Source organism: Callorhinus ursinus, unplaced genomic scaffold (genome assembly GCF_003265705.2).
Source record: "Callorhinus ursinus isolate GAN/ISIS: 27379988/994484 unplaced genomic scaffold, GSC_fseal_2.0 scaffold38, whole genome shotgun sequence".
In the NCBI taxonomy this organism is placed as follows: Eukaryota; Metazoa; Chordata; class Mammalia; order Carnivora; family Otariidae; genus Callorhinus; species Callorhinus ursinus.
This window is the reverse complement of record NW_027397100.1, coordinates 13,540,520-13,561,829: the sequence shown is the minus strand read 5'-3', so window position 1 is coordinate 13,561,829 and position 21,310 is coordinate 13,540,520. Positions and strand designations below refer to the sequence as shown.

At 50.2% G+C, this 21,310-nt stretch overlaps 1 protein-coding gene across 3 annotated transcripts in view; it reads left to right on the top strand.

Annotated features, from left to right (window-relative positions):
- TTLL9 (tubulin tyrosine ligase like 9) overlaps positions 1–19,764 on the top strand; it is a 37,205-nt gene extending 17,441 nt beyond the window's left edge. For 2 of the 3 annotated variants that reach the window (XM_073880594.1, XM_025876622.2), the window contains 10 exons: positions 3,117–3,185; positions 4,011–4,085; positions 5,237–5,327; positions 6,448–6,488; positions 7,382–7,469; positions 11,466–11,524; positions 12,345–12,541; positions 14,070–14,183; positions 15,411–15,535; positions 19,426–19,764. In XM_073880594.1, coding sequence (XP_073736695.1) covers positions 3,117–3,185; positions 4,011–4,085; positions 5,237–5,327; positions 6,448–6,488; positions 7,382–7,469; positions 11,466–11,524; positions 12,345–12,541; positions 14,070–14,183; positions 15,411–15,535; positions 19,426–19,502 — 936 coding nt within the window. In that variant the 3' untranslated portion in view covers positions 19,503–19,764. The remainder of the gene's footprint in view (positions 1–3,116; positions 3,186–4,010; positions 4,086–5,236; positions 5,328–6,447; positions 6,489–7,381; positions 7,470–11,465; positions 11,525–12,344; positions 12,542–14,069; positions 14,184–15,410; positions 15,536–19,425) is intronic. The other variant, XM_073880593.1, reaches the window with a different exon arrangement.
- The last annotated feature ends 1,546 nt before the right edge of the window (positions 19,765–21,310 follow it).

Sequence of the window (21,310 nt, the reverse complement as noted above, 5' to 3'; positions counted from 1 at the left end):
AGGAAGTTTATTTTCCACTCTTGAGGATTATTCCCTTAGAAAGGCATCTCCTGGAACAGGCATGTTTGCTAACATACTAACAATGTTTTATTTATTTTTATTTTTTATTTTTTAAAATATTTTATTTATTTATTTGACAGAGGGACAGTGAGAGAGGGAACGCAAGCAGGGGGAGTGGGAGAGGGAGAAGCAGGCTTCCCATGGAGCAGGGAGTCCGATGCGGGGCTCCATCCCAGGACCCTGGGATCATGACCTGAGCCGAAGGCAGCCGCTCAATGACTGAGCCACCCAGGCGCCCCAGTAACAAACAATGCTTTAAACAATAGAGGCGTTTTATTACCTCCTCTAACAAGAAAGCCAGAGGTAGGAAGTTCCAGGTTTGGGGATGGGCTCAATGATACCGTTAAAAGCCCTCCGTGTGTTGGTTTTCTGCCATCAGAGGTGTCACTGTGTCACACCATGTGTGACAGCTCTAGACCTCACCTCCTCAGACTGTAGCATTCAGAGAGAGAAGGAAAGGAGCCAGGCATCTCTTCGTCTCTCTCTCCCTCCAGCTCTGGCTCCCTCCCTCCCTCTCTCCTCCTCCGCCTTGATCCTGATATTTTTAACAAGGAAGAAAGTCATTCTTAGAAGCCCCAAAGCCCTAAGCAGACGTCTCTGTAGGTCTCGCTGGCCAGAACTAGTCATGTGGTTCCCAAGAGCTGCAAGAGAGGCTGACAGAACAGGTGTGTGGTCCTCCCAGCCTCCGTGTGAGAGGTTGGCTCTACGGCCAGAGAGAGGGAAGGGAATGACTGTAGGGAAGGCAGCCCACCAGGGTGGGGGTGGGGGCTCCCAGATCAAAAGGCAGGAGGCTTGGGGCACCTGGGTGGCTCAGAGGGTTAGGCATCTGCCTTCAGCTCGGATCATGATCCCGGGGTCCTGGGATCGAGCCCCGCGTCGGGCTCCTTGCTCCGCGGGGAGCCTGCTTCTCCCTCTCCTCATGCTCTCTCTCTTTCTCTCTCTCTCTCTTTCTCTGTATCTCTGTGTCTCAAATGAATAAATTAAAAAAAAATCTTAAAACCAAAAAAACAAAAGGCAGGAGCCTTAATAAAACTTCTCAATTGAAGTTTAGTAAACAGAATATGCCCGAGTTATGGGGGCACAGCTTGGTAAATTTTCTGGAGGTGAGCACACTTGAGTAACAAGCACCCAGGCCATAGACAGCGCTGGCCGGCCCCTGGGCAGCTCCCCCAGACCCTCTCCCACTCACTAGCCCTCTAGGCCCTAACAGCACAGACGCACCTGTCTGCCTTTGTACTTGATATCATGGGAATCATGAGATACTGCTGCGCTGAGTCTGGTTGCTCTCCATCACCATTATGTTGACGAGATTCATCCCGACTGACGCGGGTGACTGCCCACTGCTAGTCATCACTGCTGTATACTGTTCCACCATGTGACTCTTTATCCTCTGGGCCGTTTCAAGGTTGGAGCCACTGTGAGTTGTGCTGCTGTGGATGTTCCGGGATGCATGCGTGGGTGCCCGGGTGCACCCGTTTCTGCCATGTGGGGGCCTAGGAGAGGCCCTTCTGGGTCAGAGCAGGTGCCTGTGTTCAGCTTTAGCAGATGCTGCCTGTTTCCCACGATGTGCACTCCCAGCAGCAGCTGTGAGTGCCAGTTTCTCCACAGCCTCACCAACACTTGCTGTTGTTCGTCTTTCATTGTTTTAATCCTTTAGAAAAGATTTTATTTATTCATCTTAGAGAGACATCGAGCAAGAGAGTGGGGAGGGGCAGAGAGAGGGAGAAAGAACCTAAAGCAGACTCCGTATTGAGTGCAGAGCCTGAGGTGGGGCTGGATCTCACCACCGCGAGATCGTCACCTAAGCCAAAACCAAGAGTCAGATGTTCAACCTACTGAGCCACCCAGGCGACCCTATTGTTCATTTTTAATTTTAACCACTCTCAGGGAGCATGGAGTGGTATCCTCTTGGGGTTTTCATTTGCATTTCCTTGAGACTAATGAAGCCGAGTGACTTTTCATTGTTTACATTGGGTGACCTTCTTCTGTGAAGTGGATTTAAGTCTTTTGCATGGCCGTGAGCCCATGGAAGCCCTTGATGTGCACTGATGAGTTGCTTCCAAAATAGTGGTGCACAGGTAGCTGTCCCTGAGCCCTACCAGTGCTCCACCCGCGTCTTCTGGGTGTGCACAACCCTGAATCAAGCACACGGCGCTGCGGGCAGGGCGGAGCTGGGTTTGGGCTCCCACTGCCTCCATGACCGGGAGCCCTTCACGCAGTGGACAACCTGGCCATCCATGCCCAACCACTCTGCCTGCCCCTACATTGTACAGAGAGCCTCACACTGGCCAACTTGGCCGTGCTCAGAGGAGAACAGAGGGAAACAAGAGTTTGCATTCCCTGGGTGCCTTAATGCTAGAGGAAAGACGACTCTGGGGGACCTGCTCAGTGGCTACAGATGATCAAAGGGCTGTTCTGGGACCCAGGGATCAGATTTGTTTTAGGAGGCCCTACAGGCCCAAAGCCAGGCTGGCAAATTTGAGCTCAACACAGGTTAGGCTGTGAAGGCTCCGTGAGGTCTAGGTCACTTCAATAGCATCATGCCCAGCACACAGTAGTCACCTAATCTATGCCTTTGGGATGACAGCTGACTAGTGCTATCCTGCAACAGATGAGCTGCGTCGGGAGGTGGGGGAGGGTGGTGAGCTCCCCGGCACTGTGGACGGGCAAGGCCAGGCAGGTGACCATCATCGAGGGATTTCACAGGAGGGAGTAATGCCTTTGGTGCTGACTGCTCTGCATGATATTAAAGATGTCCCCAGTCCCTGGACTCTGTGAAGCTATGAATTACCCATGCTGGGATTCAGTAAATGCAGGCTGATCAGTATTAGCTGAAGCAAAACCTAATTAGGAAGGCAAATTGATTTCCAAAAAAAGAATTGGATGATGTGTTCCCAAGACTGTTAGAAATGGTTTTTTAATTGTCTGCTCTTTTGTATAATTCATGCCATTGTATGCCTTTGTGAGCGAAGTCTGGGCAGGTGCCCAGGCACAGGGGCTGACAAGGAGCAACATGGGGCTGAGAGCTGCTCTTTCTGCGCTCACCCCCACCCCAGGTAGCCCGGTCCCAAGGGAAGGGCATCTTCCTCTTCCGGAGGCTGAAGGACATCATGGACTGGAGGAAGGTAAGCTTACCTCTGCCCTTGCTGCAATGAGGGGCCCCGCCTTCCCTCTTTCAAAGCTTGGAGGGTGGCAAGGAAGCTCTGGGGCAGGCCCATAGGAATGGGGTCCCTGAAGCCAGATTGCCCGGGTTTAAATCTTGGTTTTTTTTCCCCCTTAATAGCTGTGTGACCTTGGGCAAGATCCTTCACCTGTCTGTGCCTAAGGAAATGGGGGATAGTAGTAATAGTACCTGCTGAGGACACAATGAGTTAATATGCCTAAAACCTGAGTACATGGCCTCTATACCTGGGCCTCCTACTCACCTGGTTGGGGAGAGTTCGGCCGAGTCTTCCTGTAGATCCTAGGCTGAGCCTGAGGTAGCTCCCTCCCTCCCCACTACCCCATCCCTATCCCAGACACAGCGCAGCAGAAATCCTGGTTCCAGTCCTGCCTATGCCGTTCTGCAGCTGTGTGGTCTTGGGAAAATTGCTGAACCCCTCTGAACCTGAGAGATTTTAATAGTGCAGGGTGAGGGGGGGCGCCTAGATGGCTCAGTTGGTTAAGCGTCTGCCTTCGGCTCAGGTCATGATCCCAGGGTCCTGGGATCGAGCCCCACGTCCAGCTCTCCACTCAGCAGGGAGTCTGCTTCTCATGCCACTTCTGTGTCCTCCCTCCCTCTCTCCCCCGCCCTCAAATAAATAAAATCTTAAAAAAAAATAGTGCAGGGTGAGGGAGAAGAGCAGGATGACCAACTCCTACACAACCAGCACCTACTGCACGAGCTGGTACTCAAAAAATGAATTTCCCCCCTCCCCTGTGTGTCCTGATTCTGCCCACGAAACCGGCAGGGCACCGCGGGCAAGAAGCTGACCAGCTTAGAGGCCCCGCCGGCCCGGAGCGCTGTCAATCCCTCTGGCAGCCATGTGAGTACAGGTAGGGGGTGGTCCGGCGCCCGGGAAGGGGAGGCCTGGTTACCTTGGGGTGGTGTGACAGTAAGTGGAGGAAATTTTGCCCTGGGGGCCAGGAACCCTGAATTCCAGGGGTTCCCAGCCACTGGGCTGTTGTGTGACCTCACCAAGTGAGTGACACTTGCCTTTGGGCCTCAGTTTTCTCACAAGGTTACTGGGAAGGGGGGCAGTGGGTGAGAAAGGGCTTTGCGGATGGTGAGGTGCTGCACAGGTGTGAGAGAGGGCATTGCTGTCTTCCTGAGCTGGGCTGGTGAGCTGGTGAGGGCGGGAGAACCCGCAGGCAGAGAAGGGACAGGAATGTCCTTGGGCGTCTGTGTGGTGCTGCAGGCAGCGCTGACCAATGGAACCTTCTACAGAGGTGGGCCAGTGTGTGCCTGTACTCTCCCCGGTGTGGCGACCACTAGCCACGTGTTGACACTGAGCACCTGAAAAGCTGCTGGTACCGCTCAAGGGCTGGATTTTACATTTCTTTTCCTTTTTTTTATATAAATAAAATTTGCCATTTGACTACTTTTAAGTGTATAATTAGTGGCATGAAGTATATTCACGCTGTTGTGCAACCTTCCCCACCGTCCACCTCTAGAACTCTTTTATCTAGTTCCAGAACTCTGTCCCCAAGAAACACCGGCTCCCTATTTCCCCTCCTCCCACCCCAGCGCCTGGCGGCCATCCTTCTACTTGCCATCTCCGTGGATTTGACGACTCTAGAGACCTCATCTAAGTGGACTCAAACAGTATTTGTCCTTTGTGTCTGGCTTATTTCACTTAGCGTAATGTCCTCAACGGACATCCATGTGGGAGTATTTAATTTCATTTACTTTTCATCAGTTTAAATGTAAATGGACAGCGCAGGTCTGGAGGTTAAATGCCGAGGCTCCGGGCCCAGCCTGCGGGTCCACTTCCCAGCTGTGCCACTGCACAGCTGTGTGACCTTGGGCAAGTCACTCCCCTTCTCTGTGCTTCAGGTTCTCATCTGTAAACTGGGGATAACATGAGTACTTACTTCCCTGATAGGGGTTGATATACCCCGAGGACAGTACCTAACACAATGCCTCCTACACAAGGAATGCTCCATAAATGTTAATAATCATTATTTTTACAACTAGGATGCAAGAAGTTCTGATGACCAGAAGGATGAGATCCCTGTGGAGAACTACGTAGCTCAGCGCTATATCGAAAATCCCTACCTGATAGGAGGTGAGATGGCCCCTCTGCCCAGAACAAGCATCTGTGCTGCTTGGCTGCTCTCACCTCCCCGGGCAACGTCCTCTCCTCTCTCCACAGTGACCCCAACCTTTCTTGTGGCATCACCGGATGTCAGTGACCCCCCAGCTTTCTGTCTCCAGCTGAGACCTCACCCTGACACCCCGGATCCTGATGTCCCACAGCCTGCGGCATGCCCTCTTGGGCACCTGCCAGCAACTCAAACCCAACAGCGAGCCTAACATCCCACCTCGCCCTCCCCCTGCCATGGGGCTCATTCCCCAGCCTCCCCGTGGCCCCAGCCCCTCCAGCCCTGGGTGCTAAGCCAGAGGTCGGAGACCATTCCGGGTGTGCCCCTCTCTTCTCCTCCCCCCTCCGACCTCCATCAGGCTCCCATGCAGCTCTTGAATCCGTCTGACCCCTCCATCCCGGTTCTGGCCACTGTCCCCTGCCGTCCTCACTGGTACCCACAGCTGCTCTGGCCCCCTGTGCTCCACTCCAACACAGTAGCCGGGGGGACAAGGTACCCTTCAGTGGCTTCCCATGGTTGGTGAAACAAAATGCAAAACCTGCACATGAGCTGGCCCCTGCTGACCTTGCTGACCTCACTGACCTTACTGACCCCATATCCTTCCACTCTGCTGGCTCCGGGCCCCAAGGCCCACCCTTCTGGGTTAGTGGGCACCTCTCTTCCTGGAGCCTTCTCCATGAAGCCTTCCTGATCCCATGTCTTCAGCCTTTCCCCAGCATGTCCTAAGATTTTATTTATTTATTTGAGAGAGACAGATAGTGAGAGATAGCACGAGCTGGGGGGTGGGGAGGGGCCGAGGGAAGGGGGGAAGCAGGCTCCCCGCTGAGCAGGGAGCCCGCCGTGGGGCTTGATCCCAGGACCCCGAGATCATGACCTGAGCCAAAGGCAGATGTTTAACCGAGCCACCCAGGCACCCCAGGCTTTTCTGGGTATTAACCCTCCCCGCCAGTTACCCTGTCCTTCTACCTCGTGTGCTTTTATTGGCATTCACCTCTGTATGTCCATCACTATAACCCACAAACCCAGCACGGTGCCTGGCCCATGGTCGGTATTTGTTGCATGAATTCTCTCCTTGCCCGACAGGCCGCAAGTTTGACCTGCGCGTCTATGTGCTGGTGATGTCGGTGAGTAGCTAAAAGGGGCCCCTCCTCCAGCCGCAGGTAAGGAACAGCTGGAGGGAGACAGGGGGCAGAAGCCATTCTGGGGAGAGCACCTGTGCGAGCTTGTCTGATTTTGCCTGCCTGGGAGAACCCACGGGGCATCTGAGGATAAGAGGGGGGTGAGTAAACAAATCCCACTTTTGCCATCCCAGGGTCTGGGTTTGCCCTCTACCTTTTATTCACCCAGCCATCCGTGGTAACCGCAGCTAACTTTTACTGAGCACCTACTAAGTACCAAGCCCTGGTATTTGGCAGATTTTATTTCATTCAGTCCTCCTAATAACCAGGGAGGTCCGTTCTATTATTATCCTCATTTTACAGATGAAGAAACAGATACAGCGGGGTTGAGTGACTTGTCCAAAGTCACACACTGGTGACCGACAGAGTTGGGGTTCGAATCCAGGCAGCCTAGCCCCAGAGCCTGCTCTCAAACCAGGAGTTGCTGTGCTCCCCCCCACCACTCATTCAACAGTGCTCAGACCTTCATGGTATGGCACTCTGTGTGGGGCACCGGACATAGGGAAGTGGGACGCAGGCTCAGCCCTGTGCTCCTGGAGCTTACTGTCTGGTGGGGATTATGGACACACGTTGAGCTGGGGTGTTGCCCGTGGTGGTGGAGCAGAGAAGAGGCCTGTTCATTCTACTCCCTTCTGTACCTTCTTCCCACCCCCAGCACCAGGAAAGGAGGGACTAGAATCGGAGCAGGCTGACGCTGGAGCAGATTCTTGAGGGGTGATGTGGGAAGGAAGGAAGGGCACTCCGGGTGGAGGAAACAGCAGGTTCAAAAGCTCAGAGGGGCAAAAGTGCTCATACTCACCCCTGCCTCTGCCTCCCCCTCCTTTCCCTCCTGGACGCAGTACCTCCCGCTTCGGGCCTGGCTGTACCGGGATGGCTTTGCCCGATTCTCCAACACCCGCTTCACCCTGAGCAGCATTGATGACCAATGTATCCTGGGATCGCTGCCTACCCATCTCCCGTGCAGCCTGCCCCTTCCCACCTCCCAGCTGGTCAGGGTGAACTTATTCATTCCACAGAGCGCCAAGCTGGGGTCTGGGCACAGGAGATAACAGCAGCGAACAAGACGGGCCTGGTCCCTTCCTCCGGGCCCTGACAGTCCTGTAGGGAGCCCCCTGTGATCCCAGGGGAGCGGCTCCGCTTTGCTCAGAGCAGCTCACCCCAAACTGCTCTGCCTGACGGTCACTTTGGTGGTGTGCCGGCCATCCGCACTGGTTCACGGTTGTAGGATGGGAGAGTTTGAGCCTCTCTGGAGAACGTTTGCATCCTTTCATGTGCTTTAGTCATTGGCTCACATATTCACTCAAACATGATGCCCTCTTCATCCACCACGATGGCAGGGACCGAAAATTTGGTAACACACTATGTCGGCGAGGCTAGGGGAGTACAGGTGTTGCTGGTGGAGTAGAAGTTGGTACAACCGCTTCGGAGGCGACCTGGAAAATGTCTATCAAAAGACAAAAAACACATGCTCTCTGACCCAGCAATTCCCTTCAGGGAATTTACCCTACACGCACACTCATGGTATAGGAAAAGAGAGGTTGAAAGGTTATGCACTGCACAGCCTTGTTTGTGAGAGCAAAAAAAGATAGGAAATAAGACCAATGGCTCATTTACACGATGGAATACTATGTGGCTGTTAAAAAGGAATGGGGGGGCCGTGCTTTATGTACAGATGTGAAATAATCTCGGTGATGTATTGTCAGTTGGAAAAAAGCGGAGTGTAGAACTCTGAAAAGTATGCTTCCGTTCACGTCACAGATCTCTCTCTCTGTGTATCTGTGCACAGACATCTCTGGAAGTACAAGAAATTGGAAACAGAAGTTGCCCTTGGGAGGGGACTTGGGCAGGTGGGCGCAGGCGTGGGGAAGGACATATGTCCTCAGACACATTTTGATGCCTTTTGATTTTTGAACCACGAGAGTGTATTATTCGGTTAGAATATCCACATCAAAAATAACGTTTCTAAGATTTTTAGACGTGAGCATCAGAAGAAAAGAGGTTGACAGTCCAGAAATGGGGAGATGAGAAATCAGCAGGACGAGATTGCCTGCATGTGGGAGAGAAGGAAAGGAAGGTGCTGCGTCTGCTAAGCTGCTGACGCGGGCAACCCAGCCAATGCTTCTAGCCAGTTCGCGCCTCTCGCCTTAAATTTGTCTCTGGATTATGGGTCTGTCTGAGCTACTTGCCTGCAGGCTGGAATGGGAGGGAGCCCTCCTGGCTATTTCCTACGACTTTCCCCCCTATCTTTCCAACTTCAGCATCTTTAGTATGTTTGTTTCATTTTGTAATTCTAACAAGCATTTGTCATATGCAAGTTAACATCTATTTTAGGTTCATTTCTTTGGCCACCGTGTGTTTTGTTAAGATTAAATCACACATGTAAAGCATTTAGGACAGTGCTAAGCCCAGAGTGAGCGCTCAGCACACCTTACTCATCCCCTCCCCGCTATTTACAAGTGTTTGTGTATCTCTGGGGTCGTGGGGCCTTAATAAGCAAATCCCAGCCTCCTCCAGGACTACTTTCTAGTTAATGAGGCTTTCCTGTTTGCACAGTGAGTGCATACACATTATTTTCCACAACTTCTTTTCATTGTTTTTGATTTTTAAACGTTAAAATAGTTAAAACGTATAGAAAAATGTAGAAAAGACTATCAGAGAAATCCAGGCATCCATCATCCAGATTTGACAAATGTTAGTATTTTGCCACATTTCCTTCTATTACACACGCAACTTTTTAAAATAATAAAGCAACTTTGGGGGCACCTGGGTGGCTCAGTCGGTTAAGTGACCAATGCTTAGCTTTAACTCAGGTCATTATCTCAGGGTTGTGGGATCGAGCCCCACGTCAGGTTATGTGCCTAGCACAGAGTCTGCTTGGGACTCTCTCTCCCCCTCTGCCCCTCCCCCCTGTTCTCTCTCTCTCTCTCAAATAAATAAATACCTCTTTAAAAAAATATAATAAAGCAACTTTGGATCACAGAATAATAAGACATATTTTAACCTGACCTTAAATATATATATTTACATTTTTATATATAGTTCATGCACAGCTACTCAAATATTATATGCATACACACACACACACACACACACAAAATACAAAAGTAACCACCTCAACACTGTAATAATAAATAGAAATAAGTTAAAACGCCTTTGTGGGGGTGGTAAAAGGAATGATAAAGCATCTGCATGAAATTGCACAGCTGTTATAATGAGGTAAATTGAACTGTCATGGAAAGTCACCTAAGATAGACTATTAAGGGAATAACAACACACAGATAGAGAACTGGTAGGTTTATGATCCTGATTTGGCTTTTAAGGAAGGATGTTTCTGTTTAGAAGAAAGTAAGAAAGGATGTTCACTAATTTATTAATTCTGAAAACCACGGAGGATTAGAATCAGGTCAGGAACTTTTATTTCCAACTTTACATGTTTTCCTGTATTATCAATTGTTTTTACAACCATTATGTATTACTCATAATAATAAATATAATAAAATATTTAAAGAGTATAACTTTCACAATACAAATAGTATATCTTTTTAAAGACAAATCAGAAAATTCAGAAAATGTACGAAAAGGGGGTGGGGGGAGAAAAGCCTTCTCTAGTCACGTTTTCCAGAGACAACTACTCACCCTTCTGATGTATTTCCTCCTAGGTTCATTTGTATGGTTTTTTGTTGTTGTTGTTTGTATTTTATAAAGGAGTGATCCCACCATATAAACATAACTGCTTTTTCACTACACATGTCAGTATTTTCCTTGCAGACATTTTTTATTAGTTATAAAATATTCCACTGAGTTGGATTTACTGGTTTACTAATCCTCCATGCTGTGGGCATTTGGGAAGTATTCAGTTTCCTCCAATTATGACGTATAGTGCCACAAAGAAATGTATTTTTCATAAATCTTTTACTATATTTAAATTTTTTCCTTCAGATGACATTGCAGAAGTGTAACTTCTGGGTCAAGGGCTTATGGTTAGATTGTTTTCCAGAAGGTTCTTTTGTATTTTTACCCTTCCATTGACAGGGCCCATTTTATCCCTGCTCTCCGGTTCTGAGGACAACCATTTTAAAGAGACATTTTTAAAACAACTGGCACGTATAGGTGAAGCATATACGGGCATTCAGTATACTTGCAATGATTCTGTGAGTTTTGAGTTTTTCCAGATAAAAAGGTTAAAACATATGTAACTGACTTAATGGGGAAGCAGGATTTTACCTTAGAATTTGCATTTCTTCCAATTGTATTTTTGCCCCATTTGCATCCCTTTAAAATTGGGTATCTTCTATTACTGGAAACTTTAGGCATTTTCCCAGATGGTCTTTTGCCAGTTATGTCTCCTCTGATGTGTTCATATCCCTCTATTTACTTATCTATTAGGGTCATAAATTTTTATTGTTAACAATTTATGTGGGATTTTCATGTGACAAAAACATTAGCCTATCATAGTTGCTACAAATCTTGTCTCTAGTCATGCTTGCTTTTCATTCGTGTCTTGATATCTGATTATTTTTATGTTTACATAGTTGGCCCATCCACTGACTTCCTCTGATTTCTATTGTCATTTCTAAGCAAAAAAAATTTCCTGCTGAAAGAGTTCATAACTAATCAGTTCCACTTCTCTACAGATTGGTTTTGATGGTTTGCTACTTTGCCTATGTACCCGGCTTAATAGGTGAGGAAACAGGCTCAGAGGTTAAGTGACTTGCTCGGGCGGGGGGAGGGCAGCCAGTAAAGATACAAGTGGGATTTGAACCCAGGCCCATCTGGTTACAAGGCCCACATCCGTGCTGTCTGGGCTGTTTGGTAGCCTTCCTCATCAATGGCCAAGCACAAGTCTTACTTTGGTCTCTGGGGGCTACATGGCACAGGGCTCCTCCTTATTCGCACTAGTCCTTGACCACCAACCTCACCCAGATGTTCATCTCACCAATGTTGCTGTGCAAAAGACATCTCCTGACTACCACGCAAAGAAGGTGAGGAAGCTGGGCTTCTGCCTTCCAGGGCCAGCCTTTTGGGACCGGGTTGGGGTGTGGAGGTGGGGTACCAAGGAGCCCAGGACAGGCCTATCTTGGGCTCATAGTTCACCAGTGAGGTCAGGACCACCCTTCCCACTTGCAGGGCCCAAGGCAAGAGTACATCATGTGTCTAAACAGTTAAGTTACAACTCAAAGAAACACACCCTGGAACAAAATGTGTTCTATCCTCCTACCTTGACAAGTACATTCCCATCCATCCATCCATCCATCCATCTAATAATCTAATAACCTATCTAATAACTTGGCAAGGCCAGGTTCAAATTTAGAATTCTCAGACTTCTCAGAGTTAAGACCCAGAACAGTGGGGCACAGGGAGACCTGGCCCCCAGCTCACACCCACTCGCTTCCTTTCCCTCCCCCAGCTCCATCCTGCACACTCCCATTTTCCTGAAAACAGTAACCAGTTGTCGTCTTTGGGCCTTGGGGTACACACATGGCCAGTGCAGTCTGTCCCCAGGAAGGCAGGCCCAGGGAAGAAGTCCCTGTGCAGGGACTGACGGGGTCCCGAGTACCCTGGCTGTGCTCTAGAAAGAGAGGCACAGGCTCTGGGTGGGCACCCCCAGCCCCAAGCATGCAGTAGCCTTGCCCCACAAGAGGGACAAACTCAGAGTTCTCCTACTCACCGGACTCAGGCCTGGGCCCTTCTTGTCCCAGCCCAAGGACCATGCAATGGTGATTGTTTGAGGGTCCCAGCAGACAGGGTCCCAGTTAATTGAGGCTCCCTCTCCCACCCCACCCTGGGTGCTTGGGGCCTCAGGGCTGCAAGTGGATGCTCCAGCGCTTCCGTCAGTACCTTGCGTCCAAGCACGGGCCCGAGGCGGTGGAGACGCTCTTCAGCGATATGGACAACATCTTTGTCAGGAGCCTGCAGAGTGTGCAGAAGGTGATCATCAGCGACAAGCACTGCTTTGAGCTGTACGGCTATGACATCCTCATAGACCAGAACCTCAAGCCGTAAGTGGGTAGGCTGGTGGCCCGGAGAGTGGGGGGATGTTGTAGGTGCTGTAGCCGGACCGCCCGGGTTTGATCTCTGCCGCTTCCTTGTGTTGCGCCTCAGTTGGCCCATCTGTAAAATGGGCATTGTGCTTATAGCATTAGTATGAGGAATGAATGAGGTACCGTCCATAGAGCACTGAACCCCAGGCCTGGCACTGAGAGACCTTTCTGGAACATCTGCTGAGCCAGGGATCCTTCCCTAATCCCGGGCAAGAAACTTCTTTGTAAGCCCTGCCGCTTTCAGGATGCAAAGTGCCACATAAGGGAATATTGTTACCATGTCGCTTTCTGCCAAGAATTTGGCAACAGTGGCCGGCTCTTCCCGGCTCGCCAGTCTCCACTCCTCCCTGCTCCCGCCACCCCACAGTGCCCACGGAGGAGGTTGAACCGATGAGGAAGACAAGCCTGACGTGGTAGGGACCACAGCGATGGCCCCCTATGTGATACAAAAGGACCCAGAAGCCCAGCGGGGTTGTTCCGGGTACTTGAGGCCACACAGTAAGTCAAGGGCAGAGCCAGACCCAGGGTCATCATTTTGGGGCCAGTACTGCGGCTCCTGGAGCCAAGCCCCTCCCCTGGGTCCCTGGACCGGTGCAGAGGGGTTTTCGGACCCAGGAGTTGGAGCCCTAGAATGAGGCCTAGGTCAGATAGCTTCAAGAGAAACAGGGTCCTGGGGCCAGCGGGTCTCTCCTCTGCCCCTGCAGCAGGACGTGGCTGGGGAAACAAGTTTGGGAGGGGGAGGGCCCGCGTCTGCCACGGACCTGCCTGGTGAGCCCTTCCCTCTCTGGGCCCCAGGTTCTTGTCCGTCAACGACCGGGTTGCGCAAAACCAAAGTTTGCAAGCTGGAGGCCCTTGGGACCCATCGCTGTGGTCCCTACCACCTCAGGCTTGTTTTCCTCATCAGTTCAACCTCCTCTGTGTCTGTGGCTCACAGACACTTTGGAGTTTGGACTTCATATGGTTTTTTATTTAAATTCATTGACGATCTCTAAAAAACGGGGAGATATTTACACAACAGTCTGGAGTTTTGCCTTTTCTGGAAAACTCAGAAGGTCTGCCGACCCTGGGCCACACTCCCACAGGGCAGCAGTGTCCTGGAGGGGCCGTGGCAACAGTGGCCGGCTCTTCCCCGCTCGCCAGTCTCCGCTCCTCCCTGCTCCCACCACCCCCAGCGGCCAGGCACTCGCCTTCCGCAGGCAAGCGTCACCAGGGTTCTATTGGAAGAAGGAGGGAGGAGCAATAGGAGGGCGGCAAGATCACTCCACCCATTTGGGTACCACCCGGCCCCTGTGGGGATTTCGAGTTTGTGACCACTGTCTTCAAAAAGGTTTAGCTGCTGAGTCCTTTCTTGTAGTGGAAAAATGGAAAGAGCGACCTTGTTTGAATTGAGGGCTGGGCCCAGGCACCACATGTAGCCTCTCGGCGAAATTCCAGGGGCCCCCCGGACCAGGTAACCCTAAGGCCTTACACCTCCCTCCTTCCCCAGGTGGCTCCTGGAGGTCAATGCATCCCCGTCATTGACAGCCAGCAGCCAGGAGGACTATGAGCTCAAGATCTGCCTCTTGGAAGACACCCTGCATGTGGTGGACATGGAGGCCAGGTAAGGGGGGGGCAGCCTCACTCAAGCACCCCTGGACATGACACGTGGGGCCCCCGGCAAGGAAGACAGAGAACTCACAGCACTGGGACTTGAGCAGTATGTAAGGATGGCTCAGGCCTGCTTGCCATTTCATAGATGGACAAACTGAGATGTCCACACAGGGTTATATGCTGGTCCAAGGACTCAGCCCTTTTCGGGCAGAGCAGGACCAACTACAGCCTTCTGAGATTCAGCCCAGCAGGATTTCCTCCACACTTCCTGACCATGAGACCCTGGACTTCACCTGTCTGAGCCTCAGTTTCCTCATCTGTAAAATGGGAAACATCATGTTTACCTCTCAAGATTGTTAATTTACCAAGATTATTTATTGTAAAGTGTCTAGCTCACCATAAGTGTTCATTAAGAGACTATATATTGTTATAACAACGTGTATATAATGGGAAAATCCAGGGCCTGACTTCAGGAATGGCTGAATCCAGGTGCTCGGTTGGTATTGGTTGGTCTGTCTGCACACTGGCTCACTCTTCTGTCTCTCTCATTCCCTTTCTCTCCCTTTCTCCCTCTCCCTCCCCAACCGCCACTTCTTTCCTATGCATTAGCTTTTTCCCAATTATTCCAGCAAAAGTTTGAGGGCTCTCATTCTTATTGGTGGGGATTCTGTCACATGCCCATCTCTGAACCAATCATCGTGACTCTGATTGACTGGGCCTACATCTCGTGCCCATCTCCCAGGGGGGTGGGATCATCCCCACCTGAGCCATGTGAATGAGAGAGGGAGGAGTACCTGGAAAAGTCAAGTACCCTTAGGCTGAAAAAAGCTGAAATGTGTGCTGAGCAGGCAGAACCTCGAGTGTCCTCTATATCTACCATCACTTATTCATTGAACAAACATTTGGGCCCCTAATATGTGCCAGGACCTGTGCCACACCCTGGGGACACAGTAAAGGACACAATAGACCTAGTCCCTGCTTTCCTGGATTTTATGGTCGGGGAAGGACGGCAGACTTTAAGTATAAGTAGGTTCATGTTACTGAGGGCAAGGGTGGGAGCCTGGGGACGACAGAGGAGATGACCCCTCTGAGACCTGTCTGGGCCCCCAGGAAATGGGCGGACAAAAGAGCAGCATGGGCACCAGTAGGGTGCAGGGAGGGAGCGGGGAACCGGTCTGGGCCTTCTGGCCCCACCAGGTGCACCTCCATTATCCCCTTGTATCTCCTGCCCGTCCAGGCTCACAGGAAGGGAGAAGAGAGTGGGAGGCTTTGACCTCATGTGGAATGATGGCCCTGTCAGCAGAGAAGAGGGGGCTCCTGACCTGTCGGGGATGGGGAACTTTGTGACCAACACACACCTTGGTATGTGGGGCCAGCTGGGGAATGGGCACTGGGGATGGGTCATGAGAGGAGCCAGGTAGTCTAGGAGACAGCTTGGCACAGTGGTTAGACTGTTTTCATTTGCCCTACCATTTACCGGCTGTGTGACCTTGGGCAAGGGACTGAACCTCTCTGTTCCTCATCTGTAAAATGGAGATTAAAGAGTTTTTACTCCAATATATGCCTAGAACACCACCTGGTACATAGCAAGAGATCTTATTAATCTGTCAGGAGGTGGATTTCAAGAGACTTAGGTGAAAAAAAAAAAAGCACACTGTGTTAAAAGAAATTAAGGACTCCAGTGCTTGACTTTAAACTTGGTTTTTAAAAAAGTGAAAAATTTTCCTGATTATAAAAAGTATTTACTCCTTGTAGAATATTTGAAAACCAAAAGGAAATAAACCATCTGCACATAACCAACTTTAACAATCTGTTGTATTTCCTTCCAGTGTTTCAAAAATGTGTATATTCACCCTTTTTCTTTCACAAAATGGGCACCGGGCTGGAGTTTTGGGTCCCACTTTTCCATGTAATATATTCCATGTCGTTCAATGATATTAGTAAGAGCCTCTCTTCTGGAAACACTTTCCGGCTAGGTCCGAGCTAAATATTTTACATACATTATTTCATTTTTAGGCAGCTTCTATCGTTTTACAGATGGGGAAATGGTCTCCAGATCTTACATAACTTGCTGAGGGTCCCAGTTATAAATGGTGAGCCAGGACTTGAATCCTAGTCTCTCTTACTCTAAAACCTGAATGCTTGACCGCTAGAAAATCCTGTCCGTTACCACAGTTAAGAGCAAAATTACTATATGGCTGTAAAATATTTCAGCTTGTGTATGTGCTGACCTTACTAAATCCATTTCTTATAATTGAGCATTTGGTAGGATTCCAAATTTTTACTTTTATAAATAATGCCATGCCATGATGAACATCCTCTCACATAAAGCTCAGCTGAAATTTCTGGCTATTTCTTTAGGACAGATTCCTAGAAGTGGAATTACTGGGTCAGAGGGATGGACTTATTACAACTAAATTGCTTTCTAGACAGATTACACAAATTTGCCTGCTCTGAATTAAAAAAAAAAAAAAAAAACAAAAACCTTAACTTGATAGGCAAAAAAGTTCTGACTTGTTTTATGTGTTCCATTGATTATTGGTGAGGTTTCGGATTTTTCAATTTGCATTTCTTCTTTTGTAAGCTGTCCATACTCTTTATGTCTTTTTCAGTAGACAGTTTTCTAAATTTATAAAGGCCTTGGATATTAATACATTGATGGTATTACCCCTCTGTCAAACTTATGGTAAATATTTTCCTGAATTTGTTATTTGCTTTTAAATTTTTTTTGTGGCTTATTTTTTTTTATGAAGTTTTAAATCTTTTTTAGAGTTTGGTATGTTTCAGGATTGAGTTTGGCTGCAAGCAACTGAAAAGCCAACTAATAGTTACACAGGGGGAGTGATGTGTCTTGAGCCACAGGAAGTCTTGGGGTAGGCCAGGCAGGGCTGACACAATGGAGGCAAAATGCCCCCAGAGACCCAGTGCTTTCCTCTTTCTGCTTTGCCACACTTAGCTTGTTGCCTCATGGTTGCAAGGTACCTGCTCCAGCTCCAGACACTGTCCTTGTCCCAGGCAGGAAGAAGCAGGAAGGCCTGAGAGCCAAGGCTTTCCTTCAAGTTTGGACTCTATTCCAAAAGGGAAACCCTCCCGGGGCTGACATCTTACTGGCAAGAACTGGGTCACGTGGCCACGCCAGCTGCAAGGAAGCCTGGGATGTCAAGTAATTTGCTTGAGGAAGGCGGAGGAGAGGGCATTTATGAAAGGCTTTTCTCCAGCCAATTCCCTAGGGTCTGCTGAGTTATGTTGTTGGAAGAGGACTATCCAGTGCTCTCAAGCTTTGATGTGCATGTAATCATCTGCAAATCTTGTTAAAATGCAGATTATGATTCAGTAGGTCTGGAGTGGGGGCTTAAGATTCTGCAGTTCTAACAAACTCTCAGGTGGTGCTCTATTAGCAGTTGTTATATAACAAACCAATCCTCCCGAAACCCAGAGGCTTAAAACAACTACTGTCTTATTTGCGGATTCTTCAGGTCTTGCCGGGGGTTGCTCAGAGGGCTGCATGCGCCCGGCAGATTCGCTGAGACCCAGTGGCCTAGAATAGCCTCGTTCACACATGTGGTGGCTGATACTGGCTGTCAGCTGGGTCTCTCTTTCCAGGAGGCCACCTGTCCTCCAGCAGTCCAGCCCCACATGGTAGCCTCAGGGTTCCGAGAAGGTGAGAGAAGTCCTAGGGAAGCCTCTTGAGGCTTCCACAGGAAGCCCCACAGTATAGTGTCATTCTGCCACAATCCATCCATCAAAGCTGCTCCACCCCAGATTCATGGGGCAAGGAAGCGGCCCCCACCTCCAGGTGGAGGAGCACCAAAGCACCTTGCAGAGACTCGTGCACAGAGGAATGGAAGGAGTTGTTACAGCTACCTTTGCCAAGCATCCGCCTCAGGTATGAATGCTGCTGGTGCCGGGCCTGGTTCGAGTGGCAAAGATGCAGAACAGTGGTTCTCTCCATCTTGGCTGCTACAGGAATTCTGCAGGAGCTTTCAAAAATACTAATGCCTACTGAAGGTCAAGATACAGTTGGTCTGGCCATTAGTCTTTTCAAAAGTGCCCAGCTGACTCTAAAGTGCAGCCTAGGTTGACAGCCACTGCTTTAGAAGTTTCTAAAATAATTCCCAAGTCTCCAGTCGAGTGTCTGGGTAGATGGTAGTGAGTACAAGACAAGCTGGTTGGGGTGGGAAGAGCATGGATGGAATGAGTAAGGGAAATGTTGAGGGGTTTCTGGGTGAAAAGATCAGCAGGTAACTCAGAGATAAGTTTAGAACTCCAAGAAGAGGTTTGCATTGGACACGAAGATTTAGGAGTTGTGAAAGAACCAATTAAAGCTTTGGCAAACCCTGGGGACACAGGTAGTGGGCCTCAGCTCGGTGAAGCCTTGATGGCCAGTGAGTGCCTAGGAGGCAGGGATGGGGCTCAGGGCTGCTAAGAAAGATGGCAGATGCCTGCAGGACAGTATAGTTGTGGCCACAGCGAGCTAGTCACTCAGCCAGCATCTGAGAATGCCATCCCTGTGCCTGGCACAACTGACCATGGAGCTGCCTCACGGACCCACTGTGAGGACAAGCACGAAGTGAGTGACACCATGAATGTGCTGGAAGAGGTGGCATCTCGGAAGCTCAAGTTGGCCTCTCAAGCAGGGACCGCCTGGGACACACTTCCAGGAGCGCAGGGGCCGCGTGTGGGGAAAATTGATCTCTTAACCATTTGTGCCTGCTCTGTGGGGTTGGGGAAGGGAAGGAAGCTAACGCTTAACCTGTTAGGGACCAGGCACCACGCTGGCTTGTCATGTTTCCAGGAAGCACAGCCAAGAGGAAAGGCCGTGTGGAGCCGTGGTTAAGAGCTTGGCCTCTGGCGCTACAGAGCCTGGGTTCAAGTCTCAGTTCTGCTTTCGGTGTGATTTGGAGCACATTTCTTAACTTCTCTGAGCCTCAGTTTCTCTTCTCCACATCATTCCTGTGAGGGCTCAACACGTTCATCCACATTCAGCACCTGGGGCGGGGTAAGCTGAAATGAGTGTTACCTTTTTCTTTTGGTGATCCTTACATTCCCTCCATAAAGCAGGTATCCTGGTTTACAGATGAGCAAACTAAGCTGGAGACGGGTCAATGACCTGCTCGAGGGCCACGGAGTGGAGGCAGGACGCAAACTATAGGCCATCTGGGGGTGCATGCCCCTCCCAGCTCCCCCTACCGCCCACCCCCCGTGCCTCCACTACCAAGGCCATCCCAGCCAACACTTGGCTTCCCTTCCAGGCTGCGTCAATGACCGGAACAACCAGCTGAGGCAACTATTCCACTCCCTTCAGAGCCAGAAGAAAGCCTCCAGTTAGTCCTGGCAGCAGGGACAGCGACCCGCCCAGGAGGTGCCCCCCCCCAGGCTCCTCCCCACCCGTTCCCAGCACAGCAGCGCCTTGGAGCACTTGCCTCCCTCCCTCTGGCCTGGTAGCAGCAGCTTTGCGGGCTGGGTGGGCCGCTGCCTACTCACTGTCTGCTGCCGCTTGTCTGGGTCCCCTGGATGCCCCCGCCCCACCCCAGGCACCTCTGCACCCAGAGACAGCCAATCCCTGGGACTGTGTTTTAACATTGTGGGATTGGCTTGGCGATCAGGCCCAGCGAGGACAGCCGTGGCAAGCCCTACTACCCCAGAGAGACCACGTCTAATAAAGGAACACAGGCCTTACTTGGAGTCACTGTGCCCTGGACCCCGGCTCAGGGGATGCTGATGGCTGAAGCCAAGTCCTCCCTGATTTGACCATTTGATGTCTCAAACGTTAAAATGATCCTTCAGGAGGAGGGGTTCAGGGGCTAGGGAACTGGTCTTAAGGTGTACTTGCAAAGCAAACAGTTAACAGATTGTGTTTATTGGGCTCTGGGACAGGGCTGAGCCTTAAATACATCTTTGTCTCCTTTCAACACCCTGACCTGGTGTGTCAGGGAACTCATGGAGCTCCCCTGACCATCTGAAAACCAGTGGGCCAGAGCATCCCCTTTTCTCAGACAGACAAGGTAAGGATCGGGAAGGCAGAGCTGCTTAGCGAGGGTCTCTGCAAAGGTGCACTCATCTGAGTCAGATGGGTGATGGAAGTGCCCCTCTGCGTCTTCCTGGGAGCTGAGGTTTCAGAGAGCCTTGGCCTGGCAGGCAAGGAGATGGCGTAGGGAGTTAGGTGAAAGTTCTGCGTTTTCTCCATATTCCCCATTCCTAAGCCTCCTCTTCGTTTGAGAGAGATTGCCACAGGGCAGGCTGTGGGTGAACCGCTCCATGGGGGACCTACTATGGGACCAGGCAGCTCCCATTGCAACTCTCCCTGCTGCGGGACAGCGCTGGCTGCAAATAGCAGATTTTGACTGCCTAGGGAAGGGAAAGGTTTTTGGAAGGAAAAATACTGGCAAACCCCAGAAGTGAACCAGCCAGCCTTGGGAAGGCCAGAAGCCAGGCCACTCTGCGCCTCCTGCCTCCAGAGCATGGGGACTTCCTTGCATCACTGTGACAGAGGTAAGACCACACAACCCCAGACACAGGCTCCTCATTTCCAGGACAGCCAATCTGATTGGCTCTTTGGCCTAGCCACCACCCCGCTAGACAGGCAGGGGCAACGTTCAAATACGAGTCGTGAGCCAGGCCCACATCCCAGGCACTACCACAGCCATGTGTCCTTACTGCAACCTTGTGCTCCAGCCCTGCAGCTTCTGTCTCGGGAGGGAGCCATGCAGTGTTTGCACACAAATGATCAGATTAGACGCTATCTGTCCACTTGCTTTTCTCACCTACTACATCTTGGAACTTGTTCTCAGTCAGTGCTTAGAGAGCTTCCTTCTTGATGACAGATGTACCATATTCCACTGTCTGGAGCTATCAGTTCCTTTAACTAGTCTACTACGGACAGACATCTAGCTTCCAATTCCACCTCCCCACTTCAGGGCCATCATAGGGAAAACGCATGCTATTTTCTACTTAAAAAACTCAAGGGGATGCAAAATCATAGGTATGGGTCAAATTTGGCTTATGTAAGGTATTCTGTTTGGCCAACTTTAAAAACTTCTGCATTAGCAATATTTAAAAGACAGAAGATTCAACTTAAAAAATCCAAATTTCTAGCCCTTTTTGGAAAAAAACACAAAATGTTAAGATCTGGCCATA